Here is a 22,957-nt window from a genome sequence, read left to right as displayed (position 1 = left end):
ATTTAACCATGAAATGTTGTTAATTGCTGATATATTTCGTGACGACTCTGTCACAATACAGGCATAGACAACTACAACAGTAACGATTTGTTACAGCAAAAATGCCCATTCTAAAAGGATATTTTTGGCTCAGAAACGGGCGGTTCGGGCAATAAGTGGTGTGAGTTCACGAACCTCTTGTCGACCACTGTTCACGAGTCTGGGTATTTTGACATTGGCCACTCAATACGTATATTCCTTATTGTCGTTCCTTGATACCAATATTAGTTTATTCCCAAGAATAAGCACCTTTCACTCGGTTAATACTCGGCAGAAATCAAACCTGCATTTGGATCGGACTTCCTTAACTCTTGTGCAAATAGGTGTGCAGTATACTGCTGCATCCATTTTCAATAAGCTGCCACTAGAATTCAAAAATCTAAGCATTAATCCACGCGCTTTCAAATCGAAACTAAAGAGTTTCCTCATGGGTCACTCCTTCTATTCTGCCGAGGAGTTCCTTGAAAAATTAAGCTGATGTTTATTGAATAGCTGATAGCATTTACGTAAACTTATGGACTGACTTTTTTAAGGTTCATGAACATTTATTTTTATCTGTTATTACGTTTATGTTGTAGTTTCATGTACTGACACGTTCCATGACCTTGGAGATTTGCTCCTCAATTTGGTACTACGGAACTTGACGAGTAAATAACAAATAAAAAAAGAGGATTAAGACAGTACGCCACGTCGACGACGGTGTTATTAGATCCGAAGCACAAGCTCCAGTTCGCGAAGGAAACTGAGCATATCCTTTCAAAGGAACCTTACCGTCACTCACATTAAGCGATGCAGAAGCATAATGGAAAACTTAAGTTTTGATGGCTGCCATCCTACTGAATTCGTGTCCAATGTCTCACCTTACTACCTCGTTCGGTGGCTCCTCAAGATTTGCAGTGTAGGGCTATTGCGGCAACTGGCTTTATGTGCTTGTATCAGCATTTTGTGAACTATAGTCAGTTTTGGACTATGGTTGGCTTTGTCTTGGAGGCGATCTTTCAAAGATTTAAATTGTGGAATTTACACTACCGGTCAAAAGTTTTCGATCACCCACGATAAAAACTATATACTTTATTCCAATATAGTCTACAAACTAAACGGACCAACAAAATAAATATTTTCTCTATCGTTAAGTACAATATAATATGTTTTAAATTTTAGCCTCTTCATAGTACCCACCATTTGACCTCAAAACAGCTGCAACTCCTAGCATTCTGGATATAATATTTTATAGACCTGTTGTAGATATTGCACTGCAACTCGTCTGTAAATTATTCCATAAATCTTCAGCAGTAGGTGACTTCAGTTTTCTGATGCCCCTATCAAGTCCGTAATATAAGAGTTCAATTGGAAATAGGTCAGGTGACTAACTTGGCCAAAATCATATTCTTCAGTTCCCCACAATTCTCGTTCCTATTGAACTATACTCTCCACAATTCAGAAGCATGCTGGAATCATTGGTCAGCTGCGGAACAAATCCACGACCAATGAGTCTCTAGGCAGAGCGAAGTGCAGTGTTGATTAATATTCTCTGTTATCTTTCCTTTATTAGTGATCCTTTAATTCTCAGTAGACCACCGGCTTCATCACGGACGGAACATCCCCACACCGTGACCGATTCTCCACCATATTTCACTGTTGGCGTCACACGCAGACTCTTTACACGTTCTCCACGAAGTCGGTGAACAAATATTCGATGGTGGCTTCCAAGTGCTTCAAACTTACGAGTATATTCGTCCGTAAATACCACCTTGATACATTGCTGTACGCTGCAGTTTTTATGTTGCAGTGCTCATTGCCATTTTTTCACTCTATTTTGTTTGCGTATTAAAGGTATTTTGCTACTAGGCCCGCCTCCAATCCTCGTTCAGGAAGACGGCTTTGCAGTATTGAGACATAGATCGGAGTTGCTCGCATACTATTTACTTACTCGTGAATTTCACATGCAATACGAGTCCTCTGACGTTTATTCTGTACACGTATGAACTCATCTTCCCTGTATGATGGTACTCGGGGTCTTCGGGATCGCGAAACCCTGGCAGTGGCACCAATTTGCTTACGTTGCGGCAATATATATGCCACTGTAGGTTGAGCTACGCCAACTTTCGTTGCTATTGTCCTACTAGAATTGTGTTCCTGATGCATAACTACAATTAAAGCACATTTTCCAGTCCCAATCTCCTGTTTCCACCCCATTAGCAAGTAATTGATATAAACCTGATCACGGATACGAACACACGACTAGATGCAAACAATGTACTGTAAACTAATGCGAGTTGATTGCTACACAGACAGTTGAAGAGTGAAGCGTATCCGAATGGGACGGTGTTAGGCAAAGGCACATCATTGTTCTGTGGGTACTCCGTGAAGTCTGTACGGCCAACCAGTCAAATACACAACGGAGGCACTTAGATTTTTCATGGTTATTTCTGTTTTATTGTCAGAACATTCCTGTTTTAAACATAAATTCATAGCTGATCAAAAATTATTGACCTGTAGTGTATATTTGCCCAGATATTTTACTAAGGTATTAAGAACGACAAGTAAGTGACGTTTTCATTGTATTGTTCGCAGCCTGGGTCGACGCAGGCTGGGTTGCGAGGGGCCGCGCCTGGAGACCTGAATAACAACATGGCCGCCGGCCTGGTGTCGCTCTCTCCGGGTCCCCACGCCAAGTCGCCGGCAGCACGGTGAGCCCGTCACGTCGCAACGTCACCAGTGGCCGAGCGATGATCCTGCGGACCAGTCAACGTCGTAACTTCACCAGTGACATGTGCAGTGCTCGTGTGGACCTATTATCCTTGAATCTTTTCCTGAATGTGAGCAGTAACTTCAGGTCTACAGAAGTCGTAACATGAAGACGGCGGGCAGTGATCACGCAGGCCGGTAGATACCACATACTCACCGTGAGCTAACCTTCATTCTGTAATCTTGCAATCGTTGCAATTTCACGAGTGGTCGACTGGCAGCTCTTCAGATTCAGTGTCACAACCGAAAGTTAATCTGTGTCACTAGGTAACCTGATGGCGTGCAGTATCACTGAGATGTGTTTGTGCTCCACCACGCGACTGTCATTTCGTGACACTCTTATATCTTTTCCAGATACTAAATGCACAGTGATCCAGGCAGCTAGTCAACACTGCGACGCTAATGGTTACACTGATTGTGTCTGAACATCTGGAACAGGAGCTCAGGTTTTCGTGATTTGGTAGCAATGTTTTTGGACTAAATATTGTGTATGGTGATGAAGAAACAAATCCACAGAGTGCTCAAGTGTGGTACTACGCAGTCCCATAATTTAACTGGCGTGAAAGAGTTTTACATTATAATTTTATAAGCCGTACCAAAGATAGTCATAACAAGTATTTTACCATCAGTTTCCGTTAAGGCAACTGAACGTAGCTCTTGACATTACAGTACACAGTGAAGTCTTAATGTTTTAATAGGGAATAATCAGTTAATCTCATTCTTCTCCCGGGAGGAATGCTCTCCAGTAAATAATACCACATTCGGCCGCCCTGAGTAATGCCACTGTACATGTGAGTTGATATGAAGGGCTATTCTCCACTAAAATAGCTCAATTATTCTCTCTGATTATGCACTTAAATGAACATATAGTGGTCATTTTTACTGTGAAATAACTGCTCTGATACGTTTGTGTTATCTCCCTACTTTTTTTAACTACACTTATTAGTGCCATGGAAATCAGTCACCTTATTCAGCTTCATACCAACCTCAAGATAACACGCAAATTTTCACTAGTCAAATAAAAAATCATTTGCAGCAAGCTCACGTGCCTGTCGAGACGATTTAAGTAAATCGTCTCGACAGGCATGATAGTTTACTGAAAAGGCTTGAAACGCACGTGAACCTAAGAAAAATTTATGGCTCAGGACACGTTCTACACTTGTACAGCAGTTTTACTTTGCAATAATGAACCTATTTTTCATGCTTAAAAGAAAATTCATCTCGGATTGCATTAACTAAATCTCTAGGCTTATTTCCTTCTTTATACAGTATTACTACCAACTGACGCCTTTAAAACCAGCAAAATTGCGGAGTTCTAATACATATAAGTCCTATATAAATATTGATGTTTTCAGCCTCTCATTTATAATTGGTATGGGTTTTGCTGACGCTCATCTGAAGAAAGGGGAAGATCAACTTTGTTCACGGTATTTCTCTTTAACGTGCTGCATATGAAGGTTTGATTATTTGCCCATATCCATCTTTTACGTATTACATTATTGAAATTCTGGAGACTTAATTATCATTTTCTTAGTAACATTATAATAGCATTTCCCTCGAGGTAGCTTGTTTTGACAGAAAATATTATTAGACAACGGTATTCATAACATCGCTGATTCATTTTAAAATCCATGCACAATGTTCACGACGCCTTGGATGAAGTTCTTATGATTTACTTATTTTAAACTGCTTAAATGTAAAATTTCCACTCTGTAGAAATATAAGGAAAAAGATCGTTTAGCAAAAAGCACAGTACGTGACTGCATATGTGACATTAGATATATGTTTCACATAAGCTATGTACGACTGTGTTCCGTAAAACGTTCCAGAGAGTTTTATTTCAAAATCAGCAGTAGCTCCACATCTAGTATCAGATCTATCTATGTACGTGTAAGCCAAGTTAATTGCTCAGACACACAGGCAAAAGATGTTAGATATCTATAAGGACAATACAACTATGACGAAGAGAACAATTTGTTCTCCATAACATATTTCGAATGTTTCTATTTTAGTTTAAAATGTGTTTCAGGAAAATTACAAAACTAAAAATTAATTCATTTACCGTATAAAACAGTAAACTGCTCCATAACAAAAATCTAATATTTATTAATCTTCGTATTAATATAGTTCTCTTTGTAGGTGCTTTCTTATCAGTTATCCATGTTACGTCCTACTGCTCGTAATGTTCCCAAAAATCAGTTAGAGCTTCTGGTTTAACCTCATCGTTAAAAAGTCACGTACACATCAAATAGGAAATCACAGAATCCAAAATCCCATCGCGCTGTAACCCTGAGTACCAAATAATTACGCAGGGAAATATGACATTCAATGATTAAAACTCTGTGAATGATTGAACAAAAAGGAACTACACTTTGTATAATATTTGTCAGTGTATAGAAAACATTCGTACTGTTGTATTGTGAGTTCCATGAATACAGAGAAGTTTTAGTGGTTAGTTGTGACAGTACTTCAGACTGAGAAATTTTATCTCTATCCATGCATTGGTGCAAATGCTGTCACTGTATCTGGAAAATTGTCTTGAACTGCAGACTGTATTGTGTGCAATGTCAAATTCATAAACCAGAAAAAAATGGACCATTATATTTCCCTATTGTCAGTAACCCGCACAACGCGAAATTGTTGGATGCCCCGTACTTCGGAACCTTAGCAAGCAGAGGTGCTCTACTCGCCGCTATCTCCTCCTATTATCTCATTCCCCTTGCATTTAAATGACTACTTATTGCCATACTGGAGCATGCAAGGAAGACTCGCTACCAGCTTGCGTGTGACTTTCTTGCTGTTCTATTTTGGGCAATGAAAGGGGGGGTAGAACGTGCCGATGCAACAAACTGTGTTGGAAATAATGACGACTTCTCCTTCTCACAACTGTCACAGATACACACTGAATATTATATCCACCTATAAATCCATTCTTAATGACAGTAATATTACTTGCTAACAACATGATAAAGCATTGTTTAAAAGTTTCTACATATGAATAGAAATGTCTAAGCAAATTGGTGTTCTTGTTGTATCCTTTTGTACACGTGAGCTATTTTTATACACAGCCGAATGTAGAAGTGAACATCAAGTATACGACTTTTTTTTTTTTCTTTCTCTTGCCGACGCCATATATAAACTTATTCACATGCTGTACACAAACAAGAATCAGCTCAATCCAGCTGTGACACAAAATATTCTTAGTGATTTAAAGCAAGCGAAATTTGTGAAAAAGAAGATAACCTTGCAGTTTTTTGCTGGATCTGAAATTATCGCGTAATGGAGACACTTGAACTAATCTAGTCGTGCTCCCAAAGACTTGAAACCAAAGTGCGCAGTTGTTCAAGGAACTGTTGTAGTGACCAAAGATAATAAACGAAACATTTTACGCTTGAAGTTATTTGAAGTTTCCAGTTTTGCCCTCGGAGGCGAGTGGTCAGTGGGCTCCTGAAACAAACGTGTGTGTTATTCGCTCACAGTGTGTTCTTCAGGACGGCGGTGTATTCAGCGATCTGTGTGCTTCCATTAAGTTTCTATTTGCAAGAAGGATTAATGTGAAAATAAGCAATAAAGACAGTTGTAATGGTGATGAACTCAGTGAAATATCGAAGGCGAAAACGACTTGTTTCGTGCATTAATTGCTATTTGTCTGTAACCACAGCTGTGTGTACGGAGTATAAAGTTGCAGTAGTGTATAATTATTGCAATGTATGTCTGTTATTTGGTATCCACGATCTTAACTGGTAATTCTTGTTGTAAATGAGCTCCACTGTCCTGGATACATCCGCTGCGAGGTTTAATTACAGCGTGTGCCACCCACTCCCTATTTTCGGAACTACCACTGCCCTGACCCCGTTCCCTTCCCATCCGCCATAACAATAAAGGTTGAGTTAAATGACCACCAGTGTTTCACTGCATACCGCAGACCGCCGAATCCACGACGTTGTGGGGCTGAAAAAGCTCTCTGCAGGCAGCATAAGGTAAGGTGAGCCTGATGCGGTGGCTAACATCTAAGGATTCTGGAAGTCATACACTCATTTGTCTGTAGAATTACTACCTTGCAGGTTTCTTCTTGCCAGTAAATTCAATTTCAGCGTATCTCTGAAATGAACAACCACAATACGAGGCAAAATAATCTACTTGCTTCTTTGCTTTCTTGTCTGCCGGGGCTGGACGAAAATATGGAAACACCAAATGGACAACACATTACCAAGCCTAATACTATGTAGGAAAACAGTTGGCCTACAAACCATCTTCCAGCCGTCTCGAAGTGGATAAATATAGGTCCTGTGGTTTTCGAGGGACTCTTGTACCACGCTTCCTGCTACATAGTGACAGCTTCAGGGTAACGATACGGGAGGTGGACAGCGATCACGCACCCATCTGTCCAAAGTAAGCAGCAAATGCTCAATAAGGTAGAAATCGGATAACTGTCATAGCCAGGGTGTAATATTCTTCCTTCTTATTTGTGTGTGTTATTTACTATCCTGATATGTAAAAGCAGATGTAATACTTGCGTGTATTTTGTATTCTCTGAATTGGTTTACAAAACATACTGTCATGCAGAACCAACTGTAATATTCTTATATTATACTGTTAATAATAAGCAATGTAACAAACAGAAATACAGCTACCTATCCAGACAGCAAAACCACAAAAATAAGTTTAATAACCGTGTGTGTTAACCTAAGTAATAAGCATCAGACTTTAACTCGTTTCTTCAAATAAGTCATTAGTTCAGAGGTATGGCAAACGACAGTAGTTAGACTGCTATTCTGCATCGATAACAATATATGCGGTTTGGTGGTACACTATTGTTCGCCAGTCTAATGAGGCACACGTAATGAAGCCGAGTAGGCCAGCAGCAAAGATTGCAACTCCCTACTTACCTAACTGACTTCACTTTATATTTAGATAATAGATGGTTCAGCAATACAAGAAAAGTTTAGCCGCTCGAAACAAAACTACAGCACCCAATTGCTTAATCAAAACTGACTTCATGAAAACAAAAGTAAATTTGGACAGGGGGGGGGGGGGGTTTCTACATCGAATTATTTGGTACCCAACATTTCATTGATTCACTATAAATTGTTTAACGTTACTATTTATCACCAATAATCATCAACTTAGTATTTCCTTTCATTAATATGTAAAGTGAAAGCAGCATACAATTTATCTAATGTGGTCTCTGAATCTGCCATAACCTTACGTAATCATTTTAACACAGAAATAATAGCAATGTTAATTATGAAATTCTCAGTTATTCTTTCCATCAATTATTTCATTGATTAATCACTAATTTGCCAACAATGTATTAAAGATTTCACAGTCTTGGCTGAATACAGGTCACTCGAAATTTTCATTTACCCGGTTAGGGTCCTGTTTGGTTTATAAGCGGGATAAATTACCAGGTGGACACAATTGTTAATTTGGATGATGGTTATTATTCTTAAAGCACATTTCAACTACATGGCACACACTAGCTAAAATGTCGTACCCTGTAAGCTGCGATCAGCGACGATGGCTTTGGTGGCAACAACTGCATTAATATCAGAACGGCCAAGAGCTGTTATCCATGTCGGACTTATTTCCTCTTCATAGCGATGATCCGTCTTATAATCAATAGCCCGTTTTTCTCCCCATACCAGGCCGTGATAAACTGCAGTTTCCTGCCAAGGCAAGATGCAACAATATGGCGCTGTATGTGCTGCCTTTTAGATCACTGGCCACCAACTGACTTGGTTCGTGCCCGCCAAAGCGCGCCAAACGTTTCCGCTCCCACCTTTTCCTACGCTTACACAGCTTTCCGTTCCTGACGGAACTACTCCATCTTTTGTACTACACGTATCTCATACAGCCCTAAGTGAGTGCCAGTAACTATTACATATATAATTACATTAAAGCACCTTTTTACATTTAATAATTATAACAAATAGATATCTTTACAATATTTGAAAGTAAATATTAAACCCTTTTTCTTAATATGTACATTCACTTTAATCTTATCAAAGAGTTTCAGTATCGATTTTGCTTCAAACAAGATGTCTCTACTTCTGCTTTAACAGTTTCAATAAAATATTTACAAAAAATTTTTAAAAATTATGAACAATAATGTCACAAGGGGAGATGCGAGAATCCACCTTAATGCTTAAAACCCCAGTCCTGGACAATTGCAGCTTTGTGAACAGGGGATCTGGTGTCTTGGAACACGGCATCACAGTTGGAGAATTAACACTGTACCATGAGATGAACCTGATCAGCCAAATAATCCTTGGCAGTAAGGTGACCTTGCAGGGTAGCGATGGCGCCGTGGAATACCACGATACGGCTGCCAAAATCATTACCAACCTCCGCCATGTTCCACTCCCGGAAAGTCATGGTGCCTCTTAAAACACCAAACACTTTGCTTCTTTGCATATGGACGCATCCACCATAAAAGCACCAACAATTTTCCCACATTCGAATTGACTTGTTACCGCACCACGGTACTCTATTGCACTTGGTAGCCCGTGACCACGATCAGAAACACACAGTGACGTTACAGTAAGCGAGCACGGTGATGACTGAGGGAAGCACATTGTAATGTCAATGATGTTTAGTTACGGGGGTTCTCAACTGCGCAGTTATGCACATGCTACTGAGCGGTGAGCGGTTCAGTGTGTCCTTGTTTCTCGTGAAATGTCACCGTAAAAACTCGCCATAAGGTAACAGAAGGCCCCCCCCCCCCCACCCCCGCCATCCCAGGTGCAATAATCTTGTGGTTGACTAGTAGCTCCGACGTGATATACTCACAACCACGCAGTACGCTGTTCTATCAACGACTGACACTTGCAACGTATTGAGGACTTTGCAAACGTGCCGTTCGTGGTCAATACAACGGCGCAACTAGCAGGCTTGACTAGTAACTACATTTACGTTTAAGCATTCATTTCTCTCAGTGTTTCCGTATTTTTGTCCAACACCGGTAGGTGGAGTTGTTTACTCCGGTGCAAAAGTATTAAAGAAGCTCTAGTGTTTCATAAGGCAAGCAATTCGGAATTCCACTTGAAACGAAAATTCAGAAAAAAAATTTTTAAAGTGATTACACCGCAATATCCACTGTTTCTACAAATTATCTGAAAGTGTAGATTCGACGATTTCAGTGTTCAATTACCTACATGGCAAGTGGCGATGTTCACTCAAACCTTCATCACAGATAGTAGTGTATTGTAAATAATTTTGGTAATTGTAGATGTAAGCAATTATTGTGTTTGTTGAATATCACTGTAATCAAGTAAATATTAACCTTACAGCGCCGGCCGTAGTGGCCGTGCGGTTCTAGGCACTGCAGTCTGGAACCGCGAAACCGCTACGGTCGCAGGTTCGAATCCTGCCTCGGGCATGGATGTGTGTGATGTCCTTAGGTTAGTTAGGTTTAACTAGTTCTATGTTATAGGGGACTAATGACCTGAGAAGTTGAGTCCCATAGTGCTCAGAGCCATTAACGTTACAGCATGAGATAAACTGAGGACATAAGAATTTGTTTTCAAAGTATTAGCTCTCTTTCTTCAAAAGTTAAAAATTTAGCATTTCAGTAAATGTAGGTGAGCTTAAAACCATCGGCAAACTCTCCGAGATTAAGCGGGGCTGCTTTCTGTGTATTTTGGTGTCAGGAACTCATTGGCTCCATTTACCCCTACACAGTAATAAGTTTCGCTTGTTGCTCCAATCGTATTAGCAGCTGTTGTGAGAGTAACTACACACGAGAGCCAATGCGTCTAAAGCGGAATGTGTTTCACGTAAAAACTCGTGTTACATTACGTTGCGAAACGTAAACGCCTTTGTGCTTTCCGCTCCAAAGCTGCCACCCTAAGAAATAGTAAGCTCCGCATAGTAGACTGCATCCGGCTTTCACCTCTGTCGAGTTCACTTGTGTATTACCGGGATAGTGTTTCTAAACAGTGTAATCGTGTGTATAACCGAATATCGTCTTCTTCCTTGCCTGGTCTTTCGGTGACTTGACACGTCACCTTGCATCAGGTACTACATGAAACAGATAGCTGGATGGATCGGAAGGAGGTATACCAGACGATCAGTTCCAAGGAAGCGAGTCACGCCACCGAAAAATTTACAAGGAAGACGACGATGTCCGATAGTACAGCTTACAAATCGAGAATGTCAGCAAATTGCTGAGAAGGCCTGATGAATTTTTTAGAATGATGTTTTGAATCGAATCACGAAATGAATTCTCAGCCTCAATATTGCGCCGCAGTTCAAGGATGCCCGTGTCTCAGAGACGTGACAGCTACATCCTGATTCCCGAACGCCTCAACAGTGTTAGTTGTGGGTACTGTCAATAAAAAAAATGAAGATTTGCTGATCCGTCGCTTCTTAGGTGGAATATAAAATCCAGTGCAAAAAAGAGGGCTCTGATATCTACTAAGGATTATGTCCGTTCGTCAGATCGAATTTTAACACTAAGACACAACACACGAACCTCCTGGACGAATTCCCACTGGCAAGGAAGCGGAGTGTGATCGTTAATTTGAGAGACTCAAATACTGACAGTCTGGAATTCGAGATCATGTGTGTATCCAATGGTATCAGTAGGGACTGTTTGTACTTAACGCCGCACAACAATGCAGTCCGCCAGGTTGCTTTCAACATATGTGTGTAGGTATCAATATCTCTACATCTTTCCACATTTATTTTCAAATACCTAGGAAGAATGAATAAAAACTGTTTTTAGTTTGCAGTGCGTGTACAAAAATGTACCAGCAATAAATGATTAAAGTTGCACATGGGCTACGTACACTGAGATATAGCGGCGCCTTCCGATGTGTGACTTCAAAGGTCATTCTCACATCAGATCAGGGACGAGCCATGGAACGAAATGAAATGTGCAATCAAGAAGTTGCATGACTTTTCCTCTGTCCAGAATTCACTCAGCGGCGATTCACTCTATTGCTGTCGAAGGACGTTCCGTGTTTGAAGAGGAGTTGGAACACTGTCACTAGAAACTTCCAAGTGATACATACCAGAATGATACCGTATTCTTAATGGAATTTTTGAGGTTATTTTCACATAATGTTATCTCTTATATTAGTATGATAGACGCAATATGCCATTTCATCAGGTTCTAATTTGCAGATGAACTAACGCTGAAGTAAGACAAAGCGAGGAATTTGATCTTATGTCTTTGTCTCACTGCGCACTGCCTCCTTCCTCCGCGTGCCGCAAGATCATTTCTTCTGACGCCATGGTCCTCCTTCAATGGTCCTGTCACCAAGTAGATATTAATCTCTTGTTCTTCTGTTTTAAATACGGCACCATCGCTAGTACTGTGGACTGCATAGTCCATTAACTATATCAAAGCAGATGGTGAGTACGACAGATGATGATGATGATGATGATGATGATGATGATGATGATGGTGATTGGTTTGTGGGGCGCTAAACTACGCGGTCATCAGCGCCCGTAAAAAGTCCCAATTTTTACGCAGTCCATTTTTTTTTTCACAATGCAATCCAGTCACTGTTACAAACTGAGAAAATCCCCACCCGGCCGGGAATCGAAGCCGTGACCTCGTGATCCAGAGGCAGCAACGCTAGCCTCTAGACCACGAGCTGCGGAGGAGACAGAATAATAACTGTTTCTTCATATAAGTTTGTTCGTAATCAAATCATTTAATTTAGTCCTAAGTACTGCCGTTTGTGCACACTCACACCAGAAAACGCAGTCCTCAACAAAAAAATGGCACACTATGACATACCACAACTACACTACCTGATCGAAAGTATCCGGACACCAGTAAAAAACGTACGTTTTTCATATTAGGTGCATTGTGCAGCCACCTAGTGCGATATCAGCGACCTCAACAGTCATTAGACGTCGTGAGAGAGCTGAATGGGGGCTCCGCGGAACTCACGGACTTCGAACGTGGTCAGGAGATTGGGTATCACATTTGTCATACGTCTGTACGCGAGATTTCTACACTCCTAAACATCCCTAGGTCCATTGTTTCATATGTGATAGTGAAGTGGAAAAGTGAAGGGACACGTACAGCACAAAAGCGTACAGGTCGACCTCGTCTGTTGGCTAACAGAGACCGTCGACAGTTGAAGAGGGTCGTAATGTGTAATAGGCAGACATCTATTCAGACCATCACACAGGAGTTCCAAACTGCATCAGATCCACTGCAGGTACTATGAAAGTTAGGCGGGAGGTGAGAAAACTTGGATATCATGGTCGAGCGGCTGCTCACAAGCCACAAATCACGCCGGTAAATGCCGAAGGAGCATAAACGTTGTACGATTGAGCAGTGGAAAAACGTTGTGTGGGGTGACGAATCACGGTACACAATGTGGCGATCCGATGGTAGGGTGTGGGAATGGTGAATGCCGGTTGAACGTCATCTGCCAGCGTGTGTAGTGCCCACAACAAAATTCGGATGCGGCGGTGCTATGGTGTGGTCGTGTTTTTCATGGAGGGGGCTTGCACCCTTTGTTGTTTTGCGTGGCACTATCACAGCACAGGTCTACATTGATGTTTTAAGCACCTTCTTGCTTTCCATTGTTGAAGAGCAATTTGGGGATGGCGATTCCATCCTTTAACACGATCGAGCACCTGTTCATAATGCACGGCCTGTGGCGGAGTGGTTACACGACAGTTACATCCCTGTAATGGACCGGCCTGCACAGAGTCCTAAGCTGGACCCTATAGAACACTTGGGTTGTTTTGGAACGCCGACTTCGTGCCAGGCCACACAGACCGACGTCGATACGTCTCCTCAGTGCAGCACTCGGTGAAAAATGGGCTGCCATTCTCCAAGAAACCTTCCAGCACCTAATTGAACGTATGCCTGCGAGAGTGGAAGCTGTCATCAAGGCTAAAGATGGGCCAACACCATACTGAATTCCGGGAGTACCGATGGAGGGCGCCACGAACTTGTAAGTAATTTTCAGCCAGATGTCCGGATACTTTGATCACATAGTGTAACTCACATGCTAAATTAATTACATCTTCGAAAAAAAAATCCTTCAAGACAAATGACTCATTACAAAACAAACTAAAATCTATGACACAAGTGAAATATAAACACAACAGTTCAAGTATATTTGAATTAACAAGGAACAGCTGGAATTCAAAATATGTTGGGATGACTGCAAGTCTTTTAACAGTACAAAGAACATATAAGGGCACTGGAGAATGAATGTATGTATCCACTCCACGTTTGCTAAACGTTTAATGAAAGAAAATTACTATCACTCTAAGAAAAAACAGAAATGGCAGTCTCATGCCATAACATCAAAAGAAAGGGAATGCTCACGTACAGGACGAATATTTCATACAGGAGAAGGCCATAAATAAAAATGGAAATATTCTCAGCGACCAAACGGGCAACCAATATTCAAACTAACTCACAGTCTACAATGAAAACACACTTAAAAACTGAAAAAATAAATAAAATGAATGAAATAACAAACAGATTAATAAAAATTCACTTGCACCACGGAGACAGGGCCACACAAGCACTCACGGTTCCTCTATCACCACCACAACGCCCCACACTACTCTCCCAGGATTCCTCAAGTCAGCTGTATGGCATGTGACCAACAATAGTGCAAGCATGTGCAGTTGTCTACAGTGTAGGTTAAATGCAAAGAAGGATTTACTGGAAAAAACCTATTACGCACATATCACATGTAGGACTACAAATGGCGGCATGAACAAGACACAAAATGAAAGTAAGTAAAAAAAAAAAACAAACAAACATATAATTGTATATAGAAATAGTTAGACCGACTTCCAAAGAATCACTGCAAATTCTACATCAAAGTATTTATAATTAAATAATTTTATATGTATTATAGACCACGGAAAGTACCTAGCATGAATGGGCGAAACATGTTTGATACTCAACAATTAATTTCAGTAGCAAAATATGTACGTTTATGATGAAACATAATTGAAGTTATTATTAGCAAATGAGGAAAATGGCTGCAAATATTAACAAAAGAATTACATAGGCGTACATTATGCCTCAATTTCAGCATTTAGTAAAACATGACTTCTCTACAAACTAAATCAAAGCCTTTACTCTTCGTGCTGTGAAGTCCAAGGGGGAATACATTCGTAGTTTTTATGCGACTCCACAATGCGTCAACAATGATTTGGTCTCGGATTATTTCGCGGTGGCTTTCTTAACATTCTCTCGATGGAAAGAGAAATATAACACCTAAAAGTACTGAAATTTTAGATAGTGAAAGGGGACTGGTTGCACTTCGGATGATTACCCCTCTCCATCCCATCATATGACCGATTTGAAGTAGCAGATGTGCTGTAGTAATATCGCAACCAATCTTATGCTTCGAAAAGTAGCTACAGGTGCATCGCATGTGAAAACCAATAAGTGAATGAATTCATCTCCTGTTCTAGCAGCGAGGTTTAAGGCGCATTTCCACGGTTCGTGCGGCTGTTCCTGTCGGAGGTTCGATCCTCCCTCGGGCATGTGTGTTTGTGTTGTGCTTCGCGTAAGTTAGTTTAAGTTAGAATTAAGTAGTATGTAAGCCTAGGGACCGATGGCCTCAGCAGTTTCGTTTCATAGGAACCTACCACAACCACAACCAACTCCTGTTATCGCTTTCTCACACTAATAAAGTGGTGAAAAATCAAATGGCTATGAGCACTATAGCACTTAACTTCTGAGGTCATCAGTCCCCTAGAACTTAGAACTATTTAAACCTAACTAACCTAATGACATCACTCACATCAATGCCCGAGGCAGGATTCGAACCTGTGACCGTAAGGTCGCGCGGTTCCAGACTGTAGCGCCTAGAACCGCCCGGTCACCCCGGCCGGCGATAAAGTGGTGAGATACGAGCTGAAACGGCTCAGATGAACCAGTAACAGCATTGTGATTCTTACACAGTTACTTTTCACTATTACACAAAGGAAAAGCAACAACGTAAAGAAGCGGCATCGTTATACAGTGACATAAGAAACCATGAAAATCTTGAGGTAGCACAAGAGAACTGAGAAATGAACACTGGGTACTTTTCAGAGGCCGAGAGGGACAAGTCTCGATTACTTTTTCAACATATAGTTGCTACGTACAATAAAGAGGAGTTGTAAATCTTAGAATACATTATCGATGTAAGACGGCAAAGATCTAATCCGCATTAAAACTCTAGCCTGTAATATGGTATATGCTCGCCATTATCATGATTTATGACGATGATAATGATTTATGATGAGAATTTGTTGTTTCGGGCCCTCGACGGCAAGTTCTTCAGGGCCCATGTCAAAATTTTTGAGATGAATGTGGAGGGAAGTGGCAGAATAACAAAACTTCAGCCAAAATTAATGCATAAAAATAATAATATGTACACACACACACACACACACACACACACACACACAGAGAGAGAGAGAGAGAGAGAGAGAGAGAGATACGAAAATCACGTATTTATTCAGTTTTGAAACTTACGGAAAGAAGAGAAGTTCAGTGGAAAGAACTAACATAGTACAAGCATGGGGGTGGTTGGCTGACCGCTGGACTAAAAGAAATGAACCAACAACTTTACACCACACTATAATCTTCAGGCTCCAGGTCGAAAGCTTACGCAGGCGTCTTAACACTAGACAAAAGCTTTAAAGCCCTACTATTCTCGTCTCGTCATCGGTTTAAACAGACGGTAGACCACCATTAAAATTTGCTTCTGTCCTCCCTTATCATAATACACTTCCCTGTAAAAGTTCACGGTACTACAAGACAGAGAACAAATTGTAGTTAGCTTCAGTACGAAATGTAAACCAACATATACTTCGAATGTAGTATCACTAATGATTGTTACCAGAGGTGCGAGGAAAAGGAGAGGAGGAAAATTAGGTTTTAATTGCCTTTCGATGACGGGGTTATCAAAAATTAAGCTCAGTTACGGATTGAACAAAGAGTAGAAGGGGTATCGATGGTAACCTTTACAACTCGACATTTATTTTAGAAAATTAATGAGGATAGTAAACGTGAATTGCTGGACAGGAATGTGAACTCGTACTTTCCGACCACGTCTGTGTTATGGGTACAGAGTCGTGCTGGATTCCTGGGTGCATACGCATTCGACTGGTAACACCGCCTTCTCCAGATCGGCCTGATGGAGACGGGTAGTCGTCCGAAGCACCGGCAATCTCATTTCATTATTTAAGTTTCACTGTACTGTAGACGCTTTAGTTCTCCTTTCCCGAAGTTGCTGTTGCCAGTTGACATTAATCATACCACAGATGAACGGAAAGGACACATCAGTCCGGTGGTCACATTCTTCTTACGTAAAGGTAAAGCGAAGTTTCTGAAACTGGAATTCCTACTCAAATGTGACTCTGATTCTACATGGACGGAATTTTATACAAGAACTAGCTGACAAGCCCAGCATCACCCGAAAATTCATTTTGCCAATTTTCTATTAGAAACGAAAACAAATAAACCATTTGTAATGTAATATCGAAAAAACTTCACTTCCGTGTATTCGCGAAAACACCATTGAAATTTTGAAACAGTGTCTGTAAGCTGGATGCAGCTTCTTCGGGTGTCTACGACACGATTTTGTATACGTCTCTATGGCAGCGCCTCTTCATAGTTCTATAGAGGGCAGTTATTTCCAACTCTAGTCATTTACGTTTCGCAGTTGAATGCTGTTAAAAGCGGTGCCAGGTGTCAGGGATTTTCTAGACTCGACTGTGTAAGTGTCTTAATAGCAAAGAATAAATGTATCAAAATATCATGCATCATGCGGCATTTTTTCACGCGCCTCAGCGTTTATGACGTCATATTTCTGTATCTATGTGTCGCACAATGATTCTTTTGTGTAGGTACTTTCAGTGGTGTACGTGAATACTCCCTGCGAAATACGTTGCTAATAGATTTAGTAGCATACAAGTAATTTTAAAGAACATGCACGATGCTACAATTTTTTTATTCATCTAACTATTTATGACGTCGTACCTCCTACCATGATAGGTAGGTTGTTCTTACCCTCACAGCAATAGTTGCCTGTCTGTGTGGATATGTATACCAAGGTTCGTTGAAATCGGCCCATTGCTTTAGGAGGGGATGTGGAATATACGGACATACACATACACACATCTAATTTTATGATATGTATAGATGCCACAGTGAAAAAATTGTAGGTGGAATCGATGGTGACACTTGGTGGACACGCATAAACTGAAACCCTCTTGGACTTCACGCTACGACTTTGAGAGACCTTGATTTATCTTGAGAACATGCCAAATTATACTTGATACCAAAACTGGCAGACGATGTACAGCAGGGCTTAACAACTGGCCGGTTTTGAGCGCGAGTACTCGCGTCTGCTCAGGCACGTGCTCGCGAGCAGGTGCTAGGTCGCGTAGTAGAGAGGGAGGGGAGGGAGGGGAAATGCGAGCGCACGTTTGAATGTGATCTCGCGTTCTTATCAGATTTAACTAGCCATCTGAATGCTTTAAACATTTTACTTCAAGGTAAAGATCAGCTAATTACTCATTTCATAGATCGAATACGAGCTTTTAAAATGAAATTGACACTTTGGGTGAGTCAGCTGGAAACAGGAAACCTAGCTCATTTTCCTAAATTATCATCCATGCAAGATGTTCACAAAGACTGTGAACGTTATTCACATAGTTTAGTTGATCAGCGCTTTCAAGATCTGACAGCACTTGGCAATGATTTTGATCTGTTCTCTCCATATTCAGCGAATATTTAAGAGATTCGTCCTGAGCTGCAGCAAGAAATTATTGACCTGCAGTGTGACAGAGAATACAGAGACAAATTTCAGAACAAGAAAAACATTTTGGAATTCTACAGACACTTCCCTCAGGATAGATTTCCTCGTTTGCACGAACTGGCGGCTACAATAATATCAATGTTCGGTTCCACGTATGTTTGTGAACAACTGTTCTCTGCAATGAAATGTAACAAGACGCGCCTGAAAAACGCATTGTCTGATCGAAATTTAAACTGCACGCTGCGCCTAAAATGCACAAGAACAATTACTCCGAACGTAGACGCAATTGTAAAGGGCAAAAAGTACAAGATAACCGAGAATCCCACACTTCAGTGACACCTTTTATTGTGTAACAGTTCACAAATTAATGCGAATGTAGAGGCATACACTAAGCTAATAAAATTTTGTGGCATGTGTACATTCTCCTTTATTTGTTTCATTTGTCGCAGTAATAATTCGTGAGTGATATCCCTGCAGGTGGCCGCGGATTTACATTGACTGGCGGCAGCTGTTGTGTGCCCCACGTGACTTTCCCCACTCTCCGCTCAGGTCCGGTAGTGGGAGTAGCGTGCTCGAGCTGCTCCGTGCACGCGCCTTGCTGCTCACAGCTTGCTCCGCGAGCACGTATGTTGTGAAGCCCTGATGTACAGCTGTGTAATTCAATAACATCTTGCTTAGGCGATGGTCAAGAGCATGTACAAATTAAAAAAAAAGTATGACACTGTGCTGTCTGTAATAGTGTTATTTTATTTTGCATCGCTTTCGGTTTTGAACCATCATCAACGACAGGACAATTATCACAGGTGTATTACAAGTCATACATGCTTTAACGAGTTTCACCACAGGAAACCATAATTGTAGGGTTAATATAAAATCCAAAATTGTGACAAGATTAAAATATGATAGTCAAGATAATATAAAAATTGTGATAAGATCAAAATATAATGGCATATAATAACATTATAACACAAACAAAAGTTTACGCATTTTGTACTTCAATACTTTTTTGATGCTACGTTCCACATTAGTGACTGATGGAAGGTTTGTAACAGTAAACGTTAACGGTACAGTAAAATTTCCGATGTTTGATGCACATAGAAAATGCCCTTGCCCATCATAGTCGAGTACAACATAATATATCCTGCCACATAATGTAAGAGTACTTCATGCGCGCAACACCTTTTAGAAACTGCCACTGCGACGCAGAAGTTTGAAATTGGGATCAAACGTGCCTACAATCTTCCTCTGCAATGGGGCAAACGCGTGGCGCCTTGGGACGTCATTCTCGTGCTAGACGACGCTTCACGCAACAAGACGTTGACGCATGTCGAAAAAAATGGCACCTAATTTCACCACAATTCCGTCCAGCCTCACCGCGGACGTCTTACAATATGAAAATGACATCACACCCCCTCTGACCCAAATTCCATCCCTTCTTCTGACGCCCCTACGACGGAGGACAGTATGTAACGGTATCACTGACCACTTTAAACGCAAATCGATGCTAATGCTATACCTCTGCGAGGAATTTTAGAAAGTTGTGACCCTGAGATAACCTAAAGGAAATAGAGCAATGAACCTGAGATTCGTTTCCGAAATACTCCAGCAGAGTATAAACAATAATGAACGATGTGTCAGGACCAGACGTTCTCCCAGCGCAAAAGCAAGATGTAATATTACATATAAAAACAGTTCGCCAGCCTAATTAGGTATTCTTGTGTCAAACAAACTGATAAAGAACAAGGCAGTACTAAGGCTAGTCTAACCTTCCTTGACACACACACACACACACACACACACACACACACACACACACACACACACTAAACTCTGTCCTTATATCTGTTCACACTATAACACAGTAACCTAACCTTGCAGATAAATGTGCTACCAACTAGTAAGTCAGATAAGCAAATGGCTAATGCAATAGTTGTTGGGTGGTTTTTGGGGGAGGAGACCAGACAGAAAGGGCATCGGTCTCATCGGATTGGGGAAGGGCGGGGAAGGAAGTCGGCCGTGTCCTTTCAAAGAAACCATCAATGCAATAGTAAACAGCAACAAATGCCTCACAACAACACGTACCTTAAACGAACAAGGTGCAACAGTTTATAAAACCAAATACCGACACACATGAAACGAGTAGTCATACGGAACAGCGATAAACTTGAAATGATTCTGAATTTAAATCAATGGGCCTACTAATGATCATAATCTATAACTTCATTGCCTAATACAGTGTCTCTATGCCTGTGCATCAACCAACTTGCATTATAATAGATAACACAGTAAACAGTTCTTTTTTAAACTCGGTTTGAAGCAATTAAACAGAATGCATATCTAATTACACTGGCTCTGAAGGAGCCTTTGCATTGCTTCATTAAATAACTAGGCGGGTACTTAAGGACCCTCAAACTTTCATGGTTAGAAGAATCATGCTCATTAACAAAACTACACCAGTATATGTGAGAAAAGGTAAGTATTTTTATCATTAATTATTAGTTAAGTGAAGCACAACAAGCTCTAACTCTTTAAATAAGAAATGTGCTTTCATAAGCAGTCTTTTGACCGACTCAGAATTATAATTGGCTGTGCAAATGACAACACAAAGTTAAATTCAAGTTCAGCCACTTTCTTATAATAAATTAGGACACTCGAAATTAAATCCACTAGGATAGGAGCCCTGTTCAAGTTTGTGATTTGGGTTGATCACGGGTGTAAAATAACAGTTTTTAGTACCACCACGATTATTATTAAAATAAAGCAATTTTCACAGATACCTGGTCCATTTCAAGAGCGCCAAATACAAAATAATTTAGTGGAAGGCTGGTCGCACTGGTGGCGCAACTTGCAGTGGCTTTTAACCAGGCGGCGACGCAGTCATGGCAGTACTGTTGGCCTCTTTCTATTACTGATCTTCTTGGCGTCGAACTAATGTTTTTATAGGGCCAGAAACCATGCAGTGGTTATGGTAACACCAAATTCAGCATCCGAGGTCCATAAATACTTCTCTTAAGCTTTTCTGGCCTCAAAAAATGAACCCTATGATCCGCTGCTGCTAGCGAGGTGTTAACCACAGCACTGCTCTGCCAGACTTCTTATTCGTCACAACGAGTTGCCACTTGCGCGCCAACCACACCTATTCCACTCCACCAGGCTACTTCCGTAGCTGCGGGGCTTCCCTACATCTATTACATTAAAACCTATGTTCCCTAATTATGGACCAATTCATTTATAGTAAGTTACATAGCAATCATTCCATTAGTTATTTAAATCAACAAGCATAATTTTAAAAAACATCGCTCACAATTTCACATAACTGAAACATGTATGCCGGCCGATGTGGCCGAGCGGCTCTAGGCGCTTCAGTCCGGAACCGCGCTGCTACTACGCTCGCAGGTTCGAATCCTACCTCGGGCATGGATGTGTGTGATGTCCTTAGGTTAGTTAGGTTTAGGTAGTTCTCAGTTCTAGGGGACTGATGACCTCAGAAGTTAAGTCCCATAGTGCTCAGAGCCATTTGAACCATTCTGAAACACGTGTACGTAGACAAAGAAGTTCCATGACAGATACAACACTATACATAAGCAATACTACAAATTGATACAGAAATATCGATACAGATACAAAATAGGTCAAAAATAGGTGTTACAAGTACTGCGATGAAATCGTGCGGGCTACTTATGAGTAGCCGAGAAAAACATTTCAGACCGCCGCTCAGAATCGATATGAAAAGGCCTCATTGGCCAGAATTAAGTTCGCCAAGGAACCCACCACCTCTTGCCTTGGGGCGTTGATTCCCACGCATTTCGCGATCGAAAAAGCTGAGGAACAGGGCGACGTTCCTGACAACCTTTGACACTGCTGAACTCCCCAGATGTTGTAAACCCTCTCTAAGGATACTGTGGACTGCACCCCGTTGAACGTGATCATATACCTTTAGAATCCAGTGCGACGGAAGTTTTTGCTCTTGTCACAGTTTGGTACCACTAAGGTCTGTTCAAAACCACTAGAAGAAATTTAGACGTGATCCGAAGCAGCAAAGGGTGTTTACGCATTTGCAGCCGTACTGTTCCGCACCCTCCTATGGTGCGATCACAGACGGGGCGCGACACATGTGTGAATAAATCGGCAAAGGTTTCTTCTAAGACAATCCCCCCTCCCACTCTATACCAGTTCGGCAACAGCATCTTTGACACCCGTCCACCTTTATTGAGATTTTAAAAAATATGCCTCTGCAGAGACAACCTGAGAATTAGTCCTGGGCACGTGTAGGTAGGCGTCTCGAGTCGGAGGGGTGTTACGGGGTTGCCTGTCTGGGAATTAACGCCCCAAGGCGTCCAAGCTGGCGCTTTGAACAACTATGGCGAAATTTGGAGTCAGTGTGCATCATTAACCCATCTAACAAGTTACGT

At 41.1% G+C, this 22,957-nt stretch overlaps 1 protein-coding gene across 2 annotated transcripts in view; it reads left to right on the top strand.

Annotated features, from left to right (window-relative positions):
- The window catches only part of LOC126175199 (LIM domain only protein 3-like), a 348,240-nt gene extending 341,564 nt beyond the window's left edge, over nt 1–6,676 (top strand). For both annotated transcript variants that reach the window (XM_049921798.1, XM_049921799.1), the window contains exon 6: nt 2,614–6,676. In XM_049921798.1, coding sequence (XP_049777755.1) covers nt 2,614–2,733 — 120 coding nt within the window. In that variant the 3' untranslated portion in view covers nt 2,734–6,676. The remainder of the gene's footprint in view (nt 1–2,613) is intronic.
- Nucleotides 6,677–22,957: the final 16,281 nt, after the last annotated feature.

Source organism: Schistocerca cancellata, chromosome 3 (assembly GCF_023864275.1).
Source record: "Schistocerca cancellata isolate TAMUIC-IGC-003103 chromosome 3, iqSchCanc2.1, whole genome shotgun sequence".
Classification (NCBI taxonomy): domain Eukaryota; kingdom Metazoa; phylum Arthropoda; class Insecta; order Orthoptera; family Acrididae; genus Schistocerca; species Schistocerca cancellata.
This window is presented reverse-complemented; position numbering and strand designations above follow the sequence as displayed.